We start from the raw sequence: 21,775 nt of genomic DNA on the forward strand, positions 1-21,775 counted from the left end.
ATGCATCTGACTTATAGGAAAGCTGGAACCCCCCACCCCAAAAGGAGATGATTCACAGCTTTGTGTCTTTTATAAAGGAGCGTACACAATGTGTCTTCCTAAAAAGTATATTGGAAATGGAGATTCCTTAATTTATCTATGTTTTTCTATACTGCCCTTACACATTTGGCTGCTAAAATTCTTGTTCTATGATTATTTGCTCACTCCAGGTCTAGGGTCACATTTGGGTAATTCTCACAATATTTTAAACTTCTTCTTCATCATTATATTTGTTACGGTATGACTTGCTGAAGGCTCAGATGGTGGTTAGTATATTTTAGCAGGACAGTATTTTAAAATACTTCAAGGTAAGAACACTTTTTTTAGACATAATGCTACTGCACATTTAAAAGACTACAGTATAGTGGAAATATAACTTTTATATGCACTGGAAAGCCAGCAAATTCACGTGACTTGCCTTATCGAGATCCTTGCTTTATTGTGGGGCTCTGGAACTGACCTGCGGTATCGCCAAGGTGTGCAGGTACAGGGCTGCCGTCACTGTTGGAAGAGCCTTGGGCTGGGGAAGGTGGACGCAGGAAGGGGTTTATCAGAATGGTAGGCCCAGGCGTGGCGGGCCAGGCTCCCGCTCCCAGAGACTAGTTCCAAGACCTTCTTAAGGAAATGGTGCTCCCCAGCTTTTTAATTTGTTAAATGGAAGGACACCCACATGGCCGTGACAACAGCCAGCTGTGCCCTGAGGTTAGAAATGTTCCCCATCTCTGCCTTGCTTTACAGCAGGCAGAGCGTCGGGTGGACGACACACAAGCACGGCTGAAGAAAACACTCTCGCTTCTTGATGCTCTGTGTTCTTGCAGGGGACTCGTACTGACAACGAAGGCAGTGATTCCTGTGGAAATTTTATTAGCAGTCAACACTTCCTTCACATTCACCACTGCTGAAAAGCAGGGTCTCTCACCTTCATGCACATCCTGCTTTAACCCAAGTCATAGTCAATTTTAGGCACAAAGGTTTTCATTTTCTCTCAAGTTTTAACTGCTTGAGGTTACTGCTACAGCAAGCAGATTTTGTTGAAGGATGCCTTGAATACTTTTCACCCTCTGTTAGCACAGATTAATATACTTTCTTAAATAAAGTTAGAAATTTTTGGTTTTAAAACTGGTTTCCATCACAAAACAGTAAGACATGGTACACCTTTAAGTCCGATCCTAGCGAGTCCGGAGCTGCCTGACGCCTGTGTGGCCCTCTGTCAGCACAGGCTCCGTGTCCGCGTCCAGAACCACATTTGGACTCTGTCCCCACACGTCCTCCGTGCCAGGAGTGGTGCCAGGCAGCTCTGCAGGGGCCAGGACTCAAGGCTGTAATAGTTGTTTTTCATATTATGCACGATAAAACTGTAGCACAATAATCATTATATAACAACTGTTCAGCAAAAATAAAACAAAAAACTATACTACATTTGATTATCATACAAAAATATGCACATTTTCTATTTTAAAACAGTATTAATAGTACCTAATCATTTTTAAACTTGCAAGTTAATCAAAAAAAATTACTAAAAGGGTTAAAATAAATGTGAGAGGGAAGAAAGCTATAAAGAAGTAAATGCTCAACCCAAAAAAACTAACAAATTTAGAACAATTTGTAATAATAAAAAAGCAGCCTAATGAAAAAGGAAGAAAAATTATTACACTTCCAGTGGCAGGATATGCTGTGGGGTTTTCAGGGGACCGGAGCTGGTTTCTAATCAAGGACTTTAAAATGTTTAATGGCAACAGTGCTATTTATATAAACTAAGAAAGCCCTTACTTTCTAGACAAGTTGGCAAAACACTGGGCTTATCCACACAATGGATTTCCTAAGACTGCATAGGAACTTCTGTCCCTGTAAGTTCAGAGACATTATCCAACCATTTTTAAAAGGCAAATAATTCAAATAGAAACATCTATTTGTTACATATAAAGGTAAAACACACAGTTTTGAAAAAAATTGTTTTAAAAAAGGACATAAGCTAACTAGATACTTTACTATAAACGTTTTTTAAAAAGCTTAAGATGGCAGTTTCAGAAACTCTAAAAACAGCCACATTGAAAACATCCATCTTTTACACAGAAGTCAGGGGTGTTGGGGAGGCTGTGACCAGCATGGCCACAGTAAGCTCCAGCTCTGGCCCACAGCTTTGGCTCGGCTCTTGTGACACAACCTGAAAACGGGAATTTGAGACGAGAGCACACCTCTGTCTGTGCCTCTGAACACCTGTCATGGGTTGGGTGGGGCGGGTGCGCTCACCATTTTACAGTGGCAGTATTTTGAGAGAAGTCCGTTGTTAGGCTCCTGTCCTCCCTTCCTAAGCACTGTGCACTCAGGTGACCCGACTCAAGACCTCATCACTGACTTCCAAGGGAAAGTGCCCCGGGAGTGCTCCCCACTGGACTGTGACGGGGCCTCTACTTTGAGGGTGGGTGTCAGTGATGCTGCCGCCCCGACCTGGACCCTGCCTCAGACCCACTGTGTTCGGTGACTTTCAGAGGGATGTGTGCCTCTGGGGACTCCTGGCTGTCGGTACAATGCCGAGTGTGACCAGCCTCTTTCCAATGTGCAGTGGGACTTTGACACCCTAATTTAAAAAACAAATTGTTTTATTCTGTGTTCTTCATATCTTAATATTAATGTCAAAGGCACTTCTAAATTTAATTATCTATAGTAAATGCTTTTAAAGTCAACAGTGCATATCATTTTAAAGTTAGTCCTAAGGAAACTCATGATTTTAAAACACAGTGATCTACGGTCCCAAAGTGATCTAAAATAAATTACAGTGTGAGAACACACAACTCTCAGGTGAGCTCAACTAGAGAGAATAGAAAGTGACCAGATAAATACACAAATACCTACTAACGCCCACTGGGGTTTACTGGATGCTCCTTGAAAATATACTAAACACTAATTTCTTAACTCTCCTGATGTCTGCTTCTCTGGGCTGCTAATCCAACTGAGGATCAGGGAACCTTTAGGAGGTGGTTGGAAAAATGGATGTAGACAAAACAAATGTCGCAGACAAAACCTGATTAGTTTGACCACAGTAATAAGATCATGGGAATGTCTGCCTGCAAATGATCGAAAAATGAGCCAGACCTAGAATGATAGAAAGAGGACATAAATAACAAAGTTATGCCTATCTTTTAAAAATATTGTGAAGGAAGCATAATTCAACATGTTTTAAAGTATTAGTGCAAATTTCAACTGTTATTCTTACGTATAGAACGATTAGAGCTTCAAACGCCTCGGCCGGCAGTTTTACTTCAGAGGAGAAGGTCTCTCACTCCCTCAGGATGTTCAGAAAGCCACTCCGCCTCAGTCTTCATTTGCTAGTGTCTCAGTAGATAACCATATTTTGGCCCCACTTAAAAACTTGCCTAGCGGTGTCCCTGAAATGCTCCGTCTGCACAGATTGCCCACTGGGGAAAAGGGGAACGAGGAGGAGAGGAAGTCCGGTGTCCCTGGGGCGTCGTGCGGGCCGCCAGCGCGGAAGTACACCCTGCTCTGGACCAGCTCAGGGCAGGGGGCTTCCGGGGGGCTGCCCTGGGGCTGCCGCAGCGCCCTGCTCAGCATGTCCACCTCATCTGCCAGCAGGGAGACCTTGTGGAAGGCCGTGATGAAGCCCCCGCGCTGGATCTGGGCCTCAGGGACCCAGCGGAAGTAGCAGAGTTTCCACAGTTTGATGTGCATTCCGGACAGAAGCGGCAGAATCACCCCGTGCAGGTCGGCAGGCTTGGAGAACCACTCTCGGAAGTACTGCTCCGCACCCCTGTCCTGGCTGTCGCTCTGCTCAGGGGGGTCTGGCTTTACTTTTAATATTAATGAATTTCTCCTGGGAAGTAACTCTTGGTCACTGATGATTCCATTCTTTAAGGAACTTGGCATTCCTCTTAGTGTGGAGCTGTAGCTTTTCTGTACAGAAGAGAGATTTTAGCATTATTTTCCTGGAGCTTCCCTTTTTAGAAAGACAGTAGAAGTGTAATGGTAAATATAAACTCGGTATTAGGAAAAACTGGTAGAATTTCAACCTAAAGAATGTTTTGTTCCTTCCCTGGTGATACTTATTCCAATCCTCCTCCACTGGAGTTTAACACTTTTAGGCCTTGATTCTGCCTAGGCTGTAGCCTGCATGGGGGTGGGGGGAGATATATCCTCTTCATTATAGGCAGACCTCAGAGATACAGTGGGTTCGGTTCTAGACACCGGAATAAAGCGAGTATCCGCAATAAAGCAAGTCACACGAAGTTTCTGGTTTCCCAGGGCACATGTAAGTTACGTTTCCAATATACTGTAATCTATTAAGTGTGCAATAGCATTATGTCTAAAAAAAACTACGTACATACCTTAATTTAAGCACTTTATTGCTAAAAAATGTGAACCATCATCTGAGCCCTCAGTGAGTTATCTTTTTTCAATAGCAATGTCAAAGATCACTGATCAAAGATCACCATCACTAATATAACAACAATGAAAAAACTTGAAATATTGTGAGAATTACCAAAATGTGGCACAGAGACACAAAGTGAGCAAACGCTGCTGCAAAGATGGCACCGACGGACGAACTCAACGCCGGGTTTGCACAAACCTTCAATTTGTAAGAAATGCAGCATCTGCAAAGTGCAATAAAGCAAGTGCAGTAAAACAAGGTCCGCGTATAATTTGCTGAGTGTGAGCTTCTAAGATTTCTGGTCAGAAAAAAGCTAGACCTGCTGATTCTAGAACAGGCTGAGCGGACGGGCTTCAGGAGCAGGGCCCTGGGTACAGGGCTGCAACTGCTGACTCTTGAGATGACGACCAGGGCTGTGTGGGCCTCAGACAACAAGACGAAAAGTCGGGGTGGGGTCATCTGAGTGAGGAAGTGAATGACCCCTCCAAACCTACACTGGCAATGCTGTCAGGGGAAGTGACTGGACTTCTAATACTCTGTTCTGAAAAAGATGTTTTTGGTTATGTGTGAGCAAATACCAGGTTTTTTACTGTTAGTGCATTTCTGTAACTTACCTTTGTCCGTTTAAAAGACTTCACAGAACCGTTTTGTACACAAGGCATGCTCTTTCCAATGTAAAAGGGGTTGTGGAAAAGGGTGCGATCCTTTGCTGTAAACTGAAGAGACCAGTCCCAAACTGAAGGGAATTTTAAACCCTTTTCATCACCCAATTGGATATTTTTGCTTATAGCAAATTCCTGCAAAATAAAATATTTGAACATTTGTGAAAAGATGCCAAACTAAGATTTTCTCATAGTAAATTCATTTCTGACGGTCATTCATCATCATACAAATGAACTTGTCTGAACGAAAGCGCCTCCAATCCCACTGGAGCAGCACGCTCCGCTTCCCGAGAACAGACATTCCTGGCGCCTCACACGGAGGAGCGCGTGGACCCCTGCACCGAGAGGGGAGCTGGGCCCCTGGGCAATGAGTGTGTTGGTGAGTATGACTCGTGAATGGAGTTCTCCCTGGTGCCACGGCCTGAATAAATCCATCTCCTTATACATCCACACCCCCAATCCTGAACAACGCATTTCTTCAGGATGCTCCTCATGATGCTTCAGCTCACAGAATGTCTGCTCTACTACTGATTTGATGGAGCAGTTTCATGGATGAGGAATCCAGGCTCAGCACCTTCCCAGACCCGGGCCTGAGGATCCCACAGCTCACTGTGAGGGCAGCCCCCCTTCCACCAAAGTCTTCCTGAAGGCCCACGAGAGCTGTCCTTTCTGTCTCCCTCAGTGGTCACTGCAGCATTTGTTGGCTATACTCATTGCTCCAAATGTGGGTGAGACAGAACTTGTGGTTCCGGAAGGTTCCACCAGGGGCAACCAGAAGCTATAGATAGTTTCAAGTTTGGCTTGAGACCCTCCTTACTCATGGTTCTTCCTCTCAGTCAAGGAATTGGGACTAGAAACCAATGGTCCTAACGTAAAGGTGACTGCCACGCGGCATGAGGGTCTAAGCACATCCAGTAAGCAGCGCCCTGAGAGAACCGCAGTCTCACGTCACGCCTACATTTCCTCTCTCAAATTCTTCTCCACAGGACTCTTGAAGAAAAATAATTTGCTTTGTACAACTTTTATTCTGCTGACCTAGGAAACAAATGTCCTCAAACAGGATCATATCCATTACCCATTCAGACAGCCCAAATGTGAAAATATAAATACAAAAGCATGACATTTACAGCAGTTAAAATGATTTACATCTTTCAGTTGGCTTATTATGAACAATAAACATCAGAGAGAAATACATAAAATGCTCACTGATAAAAATGAAACAAGTTCGAGTTCCTGGATTTTTAACCATCTATAAATAATTCCTTCAGAAATGACCGCATAAAATGGTAGCTAAGACAGTTTAAACACACAGCTGATTGTACTTCAATGCTGTCTCAATAAAGCAGTTCACCCTGGCCACGGCGGGCGCCACTCACCGAGCTCTGCCGCACGCGCTGGTGTGGGGAGTTGAAGAGGAAGGTGCCGAACAGGGCCACACGGGTGCTGTCGTGCAGCACTGCCAGGTAGGTCTCGGAGAACTCGAAAGCCGCTGGGCACTGCTCCTGCAGCTGCCACGTGGCGTCCAGGAACAGCAGGAACACGGGAGCCTGGCGGACACACGTTGAAACGGGATTACTCAATGCTGCCCTTCAGTGTTCACATCTATTTCCAAACCTCTTGCTGATATGAAGGAAGAGATTAATAAGAAAACAGCGAGGCCTGAGCACTTGGCTCCGAAGCTGATCAAAGGGTACGTGAGCACATTAGACGGCCATGTCTAACCTAAAAACTAGGCTGGTCTGAGACACATCATCACAGCCCTCCTCTGCCCACCAAGTCCACCAAGCTGAAGTGGCAAAGTCAACAGACGGGCAGGGTGTGGCCACGTGAATGGGGCCAGTGAAATACTTGTTTCACGTGTTCCAACTGATCCTGGAAACAATTCTTTAGAATGTTTAAAACAAAACAAAAAACCACAAAACCCCAAGACCAAGAAACAACTCTTTGGTGGACCCTGCAGACTCAGGGTCTGGAAACCTTCTCGGAGTTTCAGAAAACAGCTGGCGTGGCCTCGGGGTCACGTGGTGCACCCCCAAGTACAGCAGCTTACAACAGCCACTGTGACAGCTACTGCCTCCTGCCCAGTGCTTCCCCGAGTCCTAGCGTTTCAGAAGTGAAGCATTCACTGTTAAGGTTTCCTCAGGTGACAGAGACTGTTTTACATGAGACAGCACGAATCAAAGTGTGCTCTCGGGAGCCACCCTGACCACAAGACACCTGCAGGGCCTGTCACAGCTCCACTAGGACCCCATGCAGCCACCAACCCCGCAGCTCTTACAAAGATGCCCCCTCAACTTGCCATTCTTAACGTACGTGCCCCATTTTAAGAAACTATGATATTCCAAAGCTGATTTTTCAAAATATCTAACATGCTTGTTGTCTGCTTGCAGAAGAGTTAATGCAGCATTTCTTCAAGCAGTTTTCAACTTAGAGAAATTCAACAGGCAACTTTTAAAGAGTTTTATCTATATAGTTATGAGAATCTTCATAAGTACCTCAACTTGGACTCTAATCCATGAGTCAGTCTTGGCCCAAGAAGCTAAGATGTACTGAAGGCAATATTTAAAAAGTCTCCTCATCTCTTTACGGATGGAGCATCTCTTCACATAACGAAAGGTTTTATCCTGTGCACACTGAAGGACTGATAATAGGCATGAAGGTTTTGTTACCTCTTTCTCCGATCTCTTTAAGTGGTTGCATCTGTCCAGGAATGGATATCCTGCCATGACCCACTCTTTCTGTATCAGACTCTGAAATCCAGTGATTGTCCTAAAATAGGGATCCAGCATCACTTGAACAAGAGAAGCTACAATACAGCTCAAGTCTCTTCCCTCCTCCTCTGTCAATAAGATGGAAAGAAAATGATTAGTACGTAGAAAAATGCTAAGAGAGAAAGGAAGGAGAGGCAAAGTATATACTTCAGTGTTCTGTGCCTGGGCGGCCTTCAAAATCACCCATGTTAGGAAATTTTATTCAGGCCCAGCCACTCTAAAACATTATAAACTTTTAGATTTAGATCAAGACTTAGATCAACTAAAGTAATGTTTAATGAGGAGGTGGCTTTTTATATTTGAATGTTTTCTAGATAATTAGAAGCATATCTCTCACACTTTTTACATTTACATGATTTGTGGTAGAAATCTTTCCAGAGCCCATTCTATTTCTGTGCCAAGGATATTAAATATCATGCAGTCTTTCTACTGACAGCTTCATATGGTGACTCAGAGGTGAATGAGAGAAATGGAACTGTCCACCACCATCCAAAATGGTGGCAAATATTTCCCTTGCGTCTTTTGTAGCTGGTGTCCTTTTTAATGAGGCCAGTAATTCTCTGATATCAAAGCCAGTCAAAGAAATCCGAAGAAAACTATCAAATAATATCCCTTATGATTAGATGTAAAAGTCATCAACAAAGTATAAGCAAGCCAAATTATCTCAGGAATGCAAGAATTTATCCTAAGAATGCAACGTTGGTTTAACATCTAACACACCGTAATAAAAAAATAAAGGACAAAAATAACACAATCATCTCATTAGATGAATAAAAAGCATCTGTGTGATGAAAATCCAACATTCATTCTGGATAAAAACTCTTAGCAAACTAAGAATAGAAGGGAATATCAACCCGATAAGAGGAATCTACAAAAACCTACAACTAACATCATTCTTATTAGTGAAAGCCTGGATGCTTTCCTCCTAAGATGGGCAACAAGACAAGGACGTTTGCTCTTGTCACTTCTACTGCACATTGTCCTGGAAGCTTACACAGGGAAGTTAGGCAGGAAAAAGAAATCAAAGGCATCCAGATTGGAGAGGAAAAAGCAATAACTGTGTCTGCAGACAACACGTGTATGTACGTAAAAAAAAACCCTAAAGAATCCACAAACGATTACTAGAACTAATGAATGAGTTTAGTTAAGGTTGCAGGAATTCTATACACAATCACAAGGAGTACACAAAAAACTTGAAAATGAAATTAAGAAAACAACTGTATTCACAATAGCATCAAAAGGAAAATACTAACAGGGAGATTTAACAAAATAAGTGCCAGAGTTGTACACTGAAAACTTATAAAACATTGCTGACATAACGTGAGAGAAAACCCAAATAAATGGAGATATTCATTTCATGGATTGGCAGACTGAATACTGTTAAGATGGCATTCTCCCCAATCTACAGGTTCAACATATTCCTATCAAAATCCCAATAGGATTTTTTGCTGATCCTACAAGTTATACAGAAATGCAAAGGACCTAGAATTAGCAAAACAATTTGAAAACGAAGTTGGAGGACTTACATGTCCTAATTTCAAAACATACTCTAAAGCTACAGCACTCAAGATAATGTGGTACTGGCGTACGGACAGACATACAGATTAATGGAATAAAACTGAGAGTCCAAAAATAAAGAGCCGGTCAGCAGACCTTTGCCAAGGCATGTCAATAGAGAAAGAACAGTCTTTTCAATAAATGCTGCTGGGACAATGCAATAAACACACATGCAAAAAAAAATGAATATAGACCTTTACCTCACATCATACACAAAAATTCATTCAAAGTGAATCATAGGCCTAAATGTAAGAGCTAAAACTATAAAATGTTTACAGAATAAAACATGGGAGAAAGTCTTCATAACCTTGAATTAGGCAAAGAGTTCTTACATATAACACCAAAGACATGATTCATAAAAGAAAAAATGGATAAACTGGACTTCATCAAAATTTCAAAATTTGTGCTTCAAAAGTCATCAAGAAAGTGAAAAGATAAACCACAGCCTAGGAGAAAATATTTGCAAATCTTACAAAGATACAAAGAACCTGTATCTAGAATTGTAAAGAATTCTTTTAACTCAATGATAAAACAACCTAACTGAAGAACAGACAAAAGATTTGGTATTTCACCAAAGTCAATACACGAACGACCAATCAGCACATGGTATGCACTAGGGAAATGCACATAAAAACTGCAATGAACTCCCACTTCACACTTACTAGAATGACGACACTCCTAACAGTAGCCGATGAAGTGCAGAAACAAACCCTCACATACTGCTGAGGGGAAGGGGAATTGGGTACAGTCACTTTAGAACACACTTCGGCAGTTTCTTACAAAGCTGAACATAAACGTACCATATAACTCAACAGTTCTACTTCTAGGTATCTACCCAAAATAAAGAAAAACAGATGTCCCCACAAAGACTTTTACGTGAATGTTAAAAGCAGCATAATTCATAACAGCCAGAAAGTGGAAGCAATCCAAATGTCCACCAACAAGTAAATGGATAAATAAAATGTGGTATTTACAACAATGGTACACTACTCAGAAATAAAAAGGAGCAAACTGCTGAGACATGCTACGTGAACGAACTTCAAAAACATGTATGTGAAATAAAAGAAGCCAGAGGCAAAAGACCACATACTACATGATTCCATTTATATGAAACTTCCAGAAAAAGCAAATCTAGAGAGACAGAAAGCAGATTAGTGGTTGCCTGGGGTTGGGACACAAGGAATCTTTTCGGGGTGATGGAAAATTTCTAAAACTGGACTCCGTTTACTAAAAATTATTGAATTGCACATTCAGAACAGGTGCATTTTATAGTATGTACACTATACCTCAATAAACTGTTTAGAAAACACATTCTAAAATAAAGTGTTAGTAAAGTGCAGGCTCAGTATCTCTTCTGAGGTATTTTACATGGCAACTAATGCATGAAGAAGTGTGCTAAGTAGCGTCTTGGAACAGGATGAGAACACCACTGGCTGTGAGAGGTGCGGGTTCTCAATGGCTGGCTCTCCATGTGTCTGTGAATTGCATACGCGCTGCCGGCATGAGCTAAGGATTACTGGAAACAGTGACTTACTCTTCTTCTTTTCCCCCTAAGGCTTGTCACTTTACTTTGTTAAAGTCAGTTGAATTTGACAGTTGGTAAAAATACTTCTGTAAGCTTCAGTAGCACAGCATATTCATGAACTATGCATGAATATATTATAAAATCAGGTAGCTTGTGGTTTATTAAACTTTATCCGTAAGCTTAAAAATGCTATTAGCTGTAAAGTTATTTAATATACAATTATTCTTTGCTTAACTGAAAGATTTTTTTTTTTTTTTTGCCATCTACTCCTACCAAACACTAGACAAAATTCACATTGCTGGCTACTCAGTTCAGTCCATTTCTTGATACCAAACTTGTTTCTTTAAAGTCACAATCTAGCATGAGCCAGAGGCATTTCAACTAAAATTTGTATGAATCAGAAAGATAGCAAGATTAGAGAGAAAGGATGCTCCGCCGAGATTAACACTCTGTCTGATCCAATGAGGGATGTGACCCACCCTTGCCATAATACAGGAAGGCAGATTTAACACAGGGCAAAGAGTCTGACTCCTTTCTGTTCTTCTGAGGTCTTTGTGCCACTGTTTAATAATGTGCGGGATCTGTAGTGTATCTATCTGGTGGCATGCAGTAAGTAGGAGATGGCTAAGATGCATGTAATTACTTGGGTGTGGATCTCCAGTCAAGATGGCTGGCCGGGGGACCAGTGTTGTCAGTAATGAATTACCTTGTAAGACTACAGACAGACGCTTGCTTTCCAGCATATACACAAGTTCTGCTGAATGTTTAAGGAATGCCCTGGAAAGAGAAATGGAAAAACACTGTTAAAAACCAAATTTCCACTACGAATATATTTTCTAAAGTATGTGAAGTCAAGCAAATCTGATCTTTCACGATACATGTTTATATTCTCTATAACCTTTTGGAATTTCTTCAGTATTTATACGATTCATCAACAGAGTACAGTTTGATTTTTATATCAGGGAAATTCATTAACCTTTGTTGATTTACATAACATTCTTGACATCACCAAACTATAGAGACGGGGAAGAGATCAGTGGTTCCCAGGGGACGGGGATGGAAATGCTGGGGCTGGGGGTGGGAGCCTTGGTGACGGAGCAGCTCTGCATCCTGCCTGTGCTGGTGGTCACGTGAATCTACACACGGTAAAACTGCACAGAAACACACATGAGAGCACGTATAAACTGGGGAGACTGGATAAGAACTGTAGTTTGTACTACTGTCGGTTTCCCGGTTTGATAACCATAGTCTACTTATGTAAGCCGTTGCCACCGGGGGGCTGGTGAGGAGTGCATGGCTCTGTAATACTTTTGCACCTCCTGTGACTCGATAATTATTTCAAAATAAGTTAAGAGAAAAGGAAAGCAATTGTACACACCTTACATATTCTAACCACCGTGTATTTTCCAGTGAAGACAGCCATTTCTCTTCAGTTTCTTCAAATGGTTCTGTAATTAACATACATATATAATTATACACACGCACATATATACAGGCATATAACACTTTCAGGCTTCTTAAGCTTATTTTTCATGATCAAATTGAGAGCTAGGTGATACATCAGTTTTTAACATTTAAAAGCTGGCTTTAAGAAAGTGTTACGCCTTTGCATTTAGTCATAAAAACATTTAAGAAGGCACGTCACAATTCTATAAGAAACAAAACAAAGCGTTCCCCAGACCTCCATCTCCTTCCCTGTGGCTCTCCCAGGGAAAGCTTGGAGAGTCTGCCGGCCTCCGCCCCCTAAGCAAGCGCTTAGGTGACCCCGGCCCCCTCCTCAGCTTCTCACCGTAGGCCTGCCCCTCCCTCCCTCCCTGCTGCCAGCGCCCGGTTCTCATGTCCTTAGTGGCTGACCCCTGCAGGAAACGGGGCAGCTTCCTGGTGGGGCCTGTCCTTGCCTGTCTCGAGGTGCCCCTCGCCTCACGCTTCAGCCACATGCTGCTCACGGGATGGCTGAAAGACACAGTCACTGTGTTTCTTAAGCACACCCCCTCCCAGCTCTCCTTCCAAGCCGGCGCCAGTCCTGCCGCCCAGTGACAAGGGGCTCTCTCTGTGCACACTTCACACCAAAGGTGCTTTCAAGTGAGTCATCCCTCCAGGGTACATCGAAAGCACCCCATAAGCATCTGCTCTAACAGACATATGGGAACTCTGAGGCTGCACAGATTATAACATGGCTCTGTTTGAAATTCATGTCAAGTCACGTATCTCAAAATATAACTGAATACATTAAGGTCTTCGTAAGTTTGTCTGTGAGGTAGTAGGCTGTTCTACTGAGCAGACACTTTTACAGAAGCATCCTACCAGACCTTTCATGACCTGAAAGTGACTTAATTGGTACACTTTTCCTACAAAACTAAAAGCAGCTTAAACTTCATTTTCTAAGAGCTCCTGACATTCTCATACAATAGTAATTTGTACAAATATTTCAACGAGCCTCTACTTAAATATATACCTATTTCTAAATTTTTAAGTAATGTCACTTTTCCTGACATGCCTCATATAATCACCCATTTATTATTTACATATATATAAAATAGAAATGAAGTTACCATTAACACACAGTTGCTTAAGTTTTACAAAAGCCGCCTGTATTTCTTGGATATTGGGCAAGGTTTTATCCAAATCTGATTTGTAGACATCACTCCTCTGCGGATGACTTTTAGTTATGGCATTACAAATCCTAATAAAGACAAAATCCTTGAGTCACTACTCATTCATGTATTCAAAACATATTTTTGAGTGCTTGCTGTGAGCCCAGGCACTGCTCTGAGGGCTGGGGACAGAGAGAGGGACATGCAGTCTGTGCTCTTGGTGGGGGGAGGGGGATAAAGGAGAGACGACAGGCCGTGGTGAACGCTGAGGGTGATGGAACAGAGTGGATGCAGGTTAGCTCGGGTCACGTGGTGAGAAAACGCTCCTCCGTGACGATGATACCGGAGCTGAAGCCCAAATGGCCAGGAGCTGTGCAAAGACGGGGGACAGTGTTCCAGGCAGAGGAGCTGCTAGTGCAAAGATCCTGTGGTAGAACAGAAGCCTGGCTGTTGGAGAAACCTAGCGAGGGCCAGTGGGGCGATGGTGACGTGTCTGAGGGAAAAAGGGTGGAGATGAGGTTGGACAACAAAGAGAATCTGTCCTAGTTACAAAGAACAGAATAGCTGAAAAAACAAAGGGAATTAAAGTAATTCTTCGCTTAAGTTAAATAATTAAAACTGCCACTGGTTCTAAGGTTTTCTAGTTAACAGTGTTGCAGCCTTGCCTTTCATAGCAACACTCCTGACGGAGCACTTAATCAGCGACATGTCCACAAGGCAGGACAAGGTAGGACAGAATGGACATTAATCACTAACGTGATTAAAGCGAAATTTAAATCCACGAGAGAATACGGACCTGTGGGACTGCAGTCACCTTCTCCAGAAAACTGAAGGGTCATTTGAGGGTCACTTGATAGTTATTTGCTTCAGCAAATGTGGCTGTCAGTTATGGCACTGTGGAAAAAACGGACGACCTGGCTGTCCCAATAACAGACTGTGATACACAATTTCTGAGGCTCTCTGAGCCTGTTTTCTAAGATCTTTTCCTTTGTTCCTCATTTATTGGACAAGTATTGAATAAATATTCAATTGCAGGTATTTCCTGGGTGCTGAATATAGCTGAACAATGGTGTGCAAAACAGACACAGTTCTGTCACCTCACGGTCGCGTAAGGACAGGCAGTAATCAAACTGTAACACACACGTACAATGAGAAACCAAAGTAAGTGTTAAGAAGAAAATTATAGTGATACAGCGAATGTGTAACTTGAGGCCAGATCTAATTTGGGAGACAGGGGAAGGCTTATCTTAAGGAAGTGATGTCTGAATGCAGGTGCAGAAAACGAGCGAGTACCAAGCGATGGGGGTGTGTGTGTGTGTGTGTGTGTGTGTGTGTGGCAGGGTGTGTGTGTGTGGTTGTGTGTGTGCGGAGTGCTCATTGACTAGCATGAAGAAGGTGGTCCAGGAGGAGGGGGCAGCACAGCCAAAAGTCAGGAGATACCAAAGACCAGCAAAACCCCAGGGCGGCCGGAGCCCAGAAGGGACAGGGCATGGTCCTGGATGAGACACGGGAGGAAGGATGAGGCCCCTCCAACACACTGGCAGAGGTGGAGCTGGGGTGGAAGGAGAGGGGTAAGGTTTCTGAAAAGTGAAGGACAGAATCTGACGACGGACTGGACGTGAAGGGAAGTGAAAGACAGGCATCAGGATGACTCCTCGGTTCCTGAGAGCAGGCTGGGGTCGGGGTGGGGGCAGGGGGTGCGTGGTGCCCATATACTTGAGTTTGGTTTTGAACATGAATTTAAAGGGACTTTGAGACCTCCACGTGGAAAGTGTCAACTTAGGTTGGAGATATAAATCTGACAGTCACTAAAGCCACTGATGCAGATGAACTTCTTTCAGAAGGGAATATGGAATGGGAAGCGGAGGTGGCCTGAGACAAGCTCTGTCGTGCCTGGAGACAGGAGGACGGGCTGGCAGGGGCATGGAGTGCAGCGGGGACGAGGAGCTTCAGGAGGTGGAGGGGGGCAGAAGCCGGGGCCCGGGGAGAGCCTGGCCAACAGCGGTGCCCACTGTGTGAGGACGCCTGAGAAAGGCCTCCTGCTTCACCAACACGGAGGTCACTGGGGACTTCGGCAGATGACGACAAACTTGCTCACGGTAGCCAATTACACCACTTTTAGTTATCGTGACTTGGCAGACCTAGGACACGTTGAACTACACGAAAAATCTGATTTGTCCTCAAGTGTCTCAACTGGAAATCACTGCACTTTGAAAGTTCATTAGAAGCAACATTATAGAAAAGTGTCAGCAACGTAAGACCTTCAAGTGTCTTATAAGCCAAAGTATTAAATTACATTTAATATAACTTAAATGTTAATTTTAATATATTCAATTTTCTCCACAGTAATTCTTGTATGGAACACACAGTGCTTCCCAGCTATCTTTAGCTAGTCAGGAGGTTACTGTACTTCGCTATGACAACGAAAGATGCCCAAGTACCAAGGATTGTCTCCTGCTCACCTCTGGTCGATCTTCCTCTGCTGCAGCATGTCTTTTATGAGGGCCGTGCGCACAAGAGCACTGCCATTCGAGTGGCTCCAGCACCAGAACTAGGAGAGAAGTAGAGCCTTTACTTAACTGGGTGGAAAAATGGACAATAGTATTAATGAAATCCAACAGATATCACTTACTGGCATCCTTCTTCCAACAAAAGAATGGGAGAAGATCTTTAGATCTTGGTCTGCTAAAGAACTTGGCACTACAAAGTACTCTGGAAGGCTGGAGAGGAAAACACGAATCGTAATGTAAGAGCCTGTGCTTCAGGCAGGATAAGCGTGCTCTGCAGACCCCACATTTAATTAACGTGCACCCTACTCAGTGGCCGTGCAGTGGGCACCGTGGGTGCCACTGATGAGCCTAGACATCTCAGTCTAAAACACGTGCGAGGTGCTCAATTAACACAGTCGTTATACTCATAGCAGGGGAACAATCCAAAGGAAGCATCTGAAATATTTTCCAGAATGACTATTAATCAAACATATGCAATTTCTGAAAAACATGTCCATCATCGTTCTCTCGACAGGCTATGGGTAGGAGATACCAGGCACACCACACCAAACCAAACCAAGCCCACAAATCTCCCGAGAAGCTTCCACCCCCTTCTCATCTCCCCCTTCTCTGTTTCCCATCTCCCAAAGGCAGGTGGACTCCGGGATGTGGGTTAGAGAGCGGTTACTACCAGGCAAGTTCACTGCACCTGAAGACATCTCTTTTCCTTCCTCTGCTCACATGGCCAGGTAGGGAACAGAGGCAGGCCCTGTCACAGGCTTCTCAACACATAATGCACGCTGGCCACAAAGTTCAAATTCAAGGGGAGGCAGAGGAAGACTCAAGCCGTGTGCTCCCAAGCCCCTTCCTCAGCACTGCACTCCTAGAAGGTCCTCGTACTTTGTTCACAACACTGCTTATCTGAAAAAACTAAGGAGGACCTGAATGACATTAAAACAAAACATCCCCCAAATCTGAATACTAAACAATATTAAACAAGTAAAAAATTAAAAAACAATTTTCTGGTCACTTTTGGAGGATTCTAGGAAACAGCTCCTTCTGAAAACTGGTTAAGTAAAGGGGAAAAAGTAAACATTGATACTGCCTTCCTCATACAAACTGTATTTCAGGTACTAAAGAGCTGCTGAGAGAAGAGTTCGATAGAACTGGAATATGACAATAGCAATCCTCAATAAATAATGGATCTGGGCAATGATCCTCACTGCTAATGAATAACCATTTTGGGCAGCTAAACCCATTCTATAAAAGGGGAACTTAGCACTGGGTGGAGCAGGCTGACTGCTGTGGGGCCCACAGGTCAGTCAGCGTCACAATGATGCCTGGAGCCCCCATGATGCCACAGGGGGTGCCCAGCCCACCTGAGGAAGCGTTCTTGCCTCAAACCTGGAACTGAATCTAATTACAACTGACCCCTGAACAATGCCAGGGTTAGGTGTGCAGACCCTCTGCGCAGCCGAAAATCTGCATATAACTTATAGTTGGTATGTGCTTCTTCCACACCCATGGTTCCGCACCTGCAGATTCAACCAACGGGGATCCTGCAGTACTGTAGTATTTACCGTTAAAAAAAATATCTGTGTGGAAGTGGACCCACGCTGTTCAAATCCGTGTTGTTCAAAGGTCAGCTGTAATTATTTAAGCCCCTAGAGCTAGCTAACATTTCATATACAGTAGACAGAGGAACACATTAAAGGACACCACAGTGATAAACCCAGAAATATCTAGAAAGGGAAAAAGTCCACAGAACATTTGACCTAGTTTTGTCAACAAAAAAAAAGGCAAGTAAAAAAAAGGGATGGAAGGAGACTATCATAGATTAAAAAGCCTGAGACAGATCATGCAAGTTCAATGTGACCCTGATCTGAACAAACCAACCGTAAAAGACACGTACAAGATACGAACGCAAATAAACACTGACTGGATGATTGACAATACTACTGGAATTATCAATTTCTTTCAATGGATATTGACATTGCAATTATGTTTTAAAAAAAAGTCCTTATCTTTAAAAACAAAATATTCATTAAAACATTATTAAAAATAAATATTCCATTAGCCATAACTTGAAAGTTATCAATGACAGCAGAGTTTGATGATTACTCCTAAGAAGTCACTCCCAGCCATGAACAACACTGTCAAAGCTGGACTTACCAGGTGGATATCATGTAGCCCTCGTTAATGGAACAAACTCTCCACCCGGAGGCACCTGTCCTCTTGACTTCTCTGTCCCAGTCAGAGTAAGTTTCAAACAGAGGAGTTTTTTGGCTGCTGCCACCCCCAACTCCAATGCCACCGCCGCCTCCACCTCCTGAGGGTATTCCATTAGCTTTGCTGGCTGTAAGAAAAAGCAATAGTATTAATTCTGCTTCAAATTCCCTCTCCTCTCTGTGCCTCCTGTCACAAACACACTGCAATGTGGCACCTCTTCCCTGTTTGTCTCCGGTATCTCCAAAGCCCCCCTACCCCTTCCGGCCGTCCTGGGCAAGGGGCGGCCCCCCCGCAGGACATCCCACTGTGTCCCGTCCTCGTTCAGCTCGTCCCCACCCTACAGCACCTTCGATACCCTGTCCTTCCGCTGGCTCTGCCTTCAACGCCTTCACTCACAAACGGGCAAACTTGGCTTTGAAAGGGCTTTCACGTGACCACACTAGACCACTCTCGCTACTACGCTACACAGTTCCCCTCCCTTTTACTGGCCACCTTCTGAAAGGGTGACCGATGCCTGCTGCTCACGTTTCCTCCTTAACTTCCAATTGTCTCCTATCCCTACCGGTTTATGGACACCATTCACAAGCGTCCCTCAACTCCCTATCCCAAGCTATGGCGTAAATCCAAGTCACTGCTAGTTTTCTCCCCACATTTTGCCTGGAAAAATAAACGCATCCAACAATCAACTCCATTCTCAAGCTGTCCGAATCTTTCATCTTTCCAGTGTTTACTTCTTAACCCTTCTCTATGTATGACTCGCTATGACATTCTTGGTCTCCTATATCTACACGATTTTTCTTTGATAAGGTGACATAGGTTCCTTAGCCTCCACCAGAGTGCCAGTCCACTGGAGACTCAGCAGAGGGCCTGGACTTGACCTTCCTTAGCAAGGAGCCTTCTCCACTTGAGAGGCACGGCCACCTGCTGGGAGCATGCGCACAGCCTCAGGAGGGCCTCAGAGTGACCACAGAGAAAGAAGGTGTCCCCACAGGCAGCCTGATCTGGGTGACAGACGCCATCCCTCTCCTGGCCCAGGGACTCCTTGTGCAGGCTGCAACCACGGCCAGTCTCTCAGCTGACAGCCCGACCGATGTTCTGCTGCACTCAGACCAGCCTGCAGCTGCCACAGGACACACTTCCTGAAATCAGGCTTTCAGGACGCTACCCTTGCCCCCAACTGTGCAATCATACTCATTTCCAACTGAATCCAGCAAACCTAAACAGCTTCTCTTAAAGAGTCCTCGCAGACCTGCCCTGTAACTAAAGTTCCTGCCCTTACTGCCGAACTCCCATCCCCCTGCAGCCGTGAAAACCCTTCTTTGTCCCCTCAACATGCCACGCCCGTTCCCGTGGACTGTTTACTAAACCTGGTGCAAAACAGGTATTTTCTGAGAACCTACCACGTGCTAAGGCCTGAAAACTGACAAGCGAGCTAAGATTTCACCCCTACTTTGAGGCGCTGGTGACAGCGCGCCGGGTGGACGAGAGCGATGTGGGCGGAGAGGGAAGCCCACTGTGGCTGGGGCTGCAGGCTGGGATGGGAAGGTCTCCGACCCGAGCAGCTCTGAGCAGAGTCCTGAGGAACCAGCCAATCCAAATGCTCGCAGGTGGCTGGTGAGGAGGAGACGGGCGTGCTAGGCAGAGCGGGACGTAAGACATGCGGAAGGACGGCACAGCACCGAGTAATGAACTACAGCGAGCACAGTAAGGGTGCCAGAGGTGGCGGAAGGGAGGCTGGGAAACGCGACGGGGCCTAGCCTCTCAACCCGTGCTGCACCAGACAGGAACCACCAGCCACACGTGCTGCTTAAATTTCAACTGAAATTTAAATTAAACAAAGATTTTAAAATCAGTTCCTCAGTTGCACCAGGCACATTAAAGTGCTCAATGGCCACATGTGGCCAGTGGCTTCTCTACTGGACGATGCAGGTGACAGAACATTCCCATTACTGGACGGCGCTACTCTAGATTATAAAGGGTCTCAGGTGCCGGGCTAGCACTTTTGCATTTTATCCTTTAAGTGGCATCAGAATTATAATTATGATGATTCTGATTTTAACAGAGCTTGTTAAAAATGAAAATGCCACTTCCAAGCCCGTATTCTGGTGGGCCACTCTGTCTCAGTGCCTGCTCTGGAGTAACCACCACCAGAGGACGTGCTGGGGAACTTGGGACTTGGGATCTCTCCAGAACACGGAACCTGCGTGGAACTTCCAGGCAATTCCCATTTCACACGCTGTGTAGCAGAGCACCAAAAACCACAGCAGCTAGCCAATACTAGAAAACCTAAGGAATTCATCATATGACCAAATTAAAGGGGAAAAAACCCTCGCAAGTGCAGAAAAACATTTGAAAGAGTCCAACACGTGCTCATGATAATAAAATACAGAAAAATTTATCAAATTGGGAATAAAAGGGAATTTCCTTCACTTGATAAAGGGTACTTATCAGAAACACACAGCAAACATCATCCTTGTTAGAACCAGGAACAGAAACACTACCTGCTACCATCATTACTATTCAACATTGCACAGAGGTCCCCGCCATGCAATGACCACCACCACCAAGACACACTGGAACTTTGTAAAGAGCTATGTAAATACTTGGCAGCTCAGCCCTAGCTGGGAGTCCAGACCTGCATACTTTTCAGTGTTCTGAGGTTACAGACTTAGGAAGCTAGGCTGAAACATGCTCACTGTTTACAAGATTGGTCCTCTGGCAAAACATATAAAGTCTCAAGATCTAACTAACAATAGGTGAATTTTTCTGAACACAAAGTGAGAGCAACTACAAGATCTACTACTGTTTGCTATTTCACAGGTTTTACTTGTGTAGAACCTGTCCATTTCTCAGCAACCAGGACCAGATTTCTGATATACTCAACATCTTCAGTGAGAGCTTATTATGGAATGTGTAGCAGGTACCCAATCTGCCATTAGACAGTCTGGAAATTTTAATGCTTTTCAGAAGGTCCCAGAGGCCCGATGCCTGTGGCCTGCTCTACTAGTGGATTACTAATAGGGGCTGCAGCAACAGACTGGCCAAGCCAGTCGTCTTAGGAAGATCTGGCTCCCCTTACGGTTACCTGACTGAGGTTTTAGGACACCCCTCCTCAGCCAACTGAAAATGAAACAAGGTCAGCCCTCCTGACCGTCATTATCTTCTGTGACACAGTTCACAAGTCTAATCCTAGATCGAGTTGAAATGATCTTAGAGTTTCCACTTAACTAGCCCCCTCCATATTTAGAATGGCCTCAAGCAACAGTAAAGACAATAAAAGTTGTCAACAAATGAAAAGAAAGCCTATCGCTTTGATGACACTGCAGAAATGAGAAGTCACAAAGAAGGGTGAAGAAGGGGAAAACAGAACTGCGATCATTAAGAAGTTCAAGAGAGCGGAGCCAACAAAGTGGTTCAGACAGGAGATTTGGACTTTATGGGCCTGGGGTGGGGCCGGCATGGCTGTCTTTCTAAAAGCTCCCCCAGGGATTCCGGTGCACAAGGCTGGTGTACTCCTATTCCCGA

At 44.2% G+C, this 21,775-nt stretch overlaps 1 protein-coding gene across 6 annotated transcripts in view; it reads right to left on the reverse strand.

The window, feature by feature from the left end:
- Positions 1-282: 282 nt before the first annotated feature.
- The window catches only part of MTMR10 (myotubularin related protein 10), a 45,061-nt gene continuing 23,568 nt past the window's right edge, over positions 283-21,775 (reverse strand). For 4 of the 6 annotated variants that reach the window (XM_027089278.1, XM_027089277.1, XM_027089280.1 and 1 more), the window contains 10 exons: positions 18,194-18,377; positions 16,165-16,252; positions 15,995-16,083; positions 13,491-13,621; positions 12,317-12,386; positions 11,645-11,715; positions 7,755-7,924; positions 6,462-6,632; positions 5,038-5,220; positions 883-3,948 (listed from right to left, as the gene is read on the reverse strand). In XM_027089278.1, coding sequence (XP_026945079.1) covers positions 3,352-3,948; positions 5,038-5,220; positions 6,462-6,632; positions 7,755-7,924; positions 11,645-11,715; positions 12,317-12,386; positions 13,491-13,621; positions 15,995-16,083; positions 16,165-16,252; positions 18,194-18,377 — 1,754 coding nt within the window. In that variant the 3' untranslated portion in view covers positions 883-3,351. Of the gene's footprint in view, positions 3,949-5,037; positions 5,221-6,461; positions 6,633-7,754; positions 7,925-11,644; positions 11,716-12,316; positions 12,387-13,490; positions 13,622-15,994; positions 16,084-16,164; positions 16,253-18,193; positions 18,378-21,775 lie in introns of all 6 variants that reach the window. The other 2 variants (XR_003429251.1, XR_003429250.1) reach the window with 2 other exon arrangements.

Source organism: Aethalodelphis obliquidens, unplaced genomic scaffold (assembly GCF_003676395.1).
Source record: "Aethalodelphis obliquidens isolate GAN/ISIS:26980383/991018 unplaced genomic scaffold, ASM367639v1 scaffold65, whole genome shotgun sequence".
NCBI lineage: Eukaryota > Metazoa > Chordata > Mammalia > Artiodactyla > Delphinidae > Aethalodelphis > Aethalodelphis obliquidens.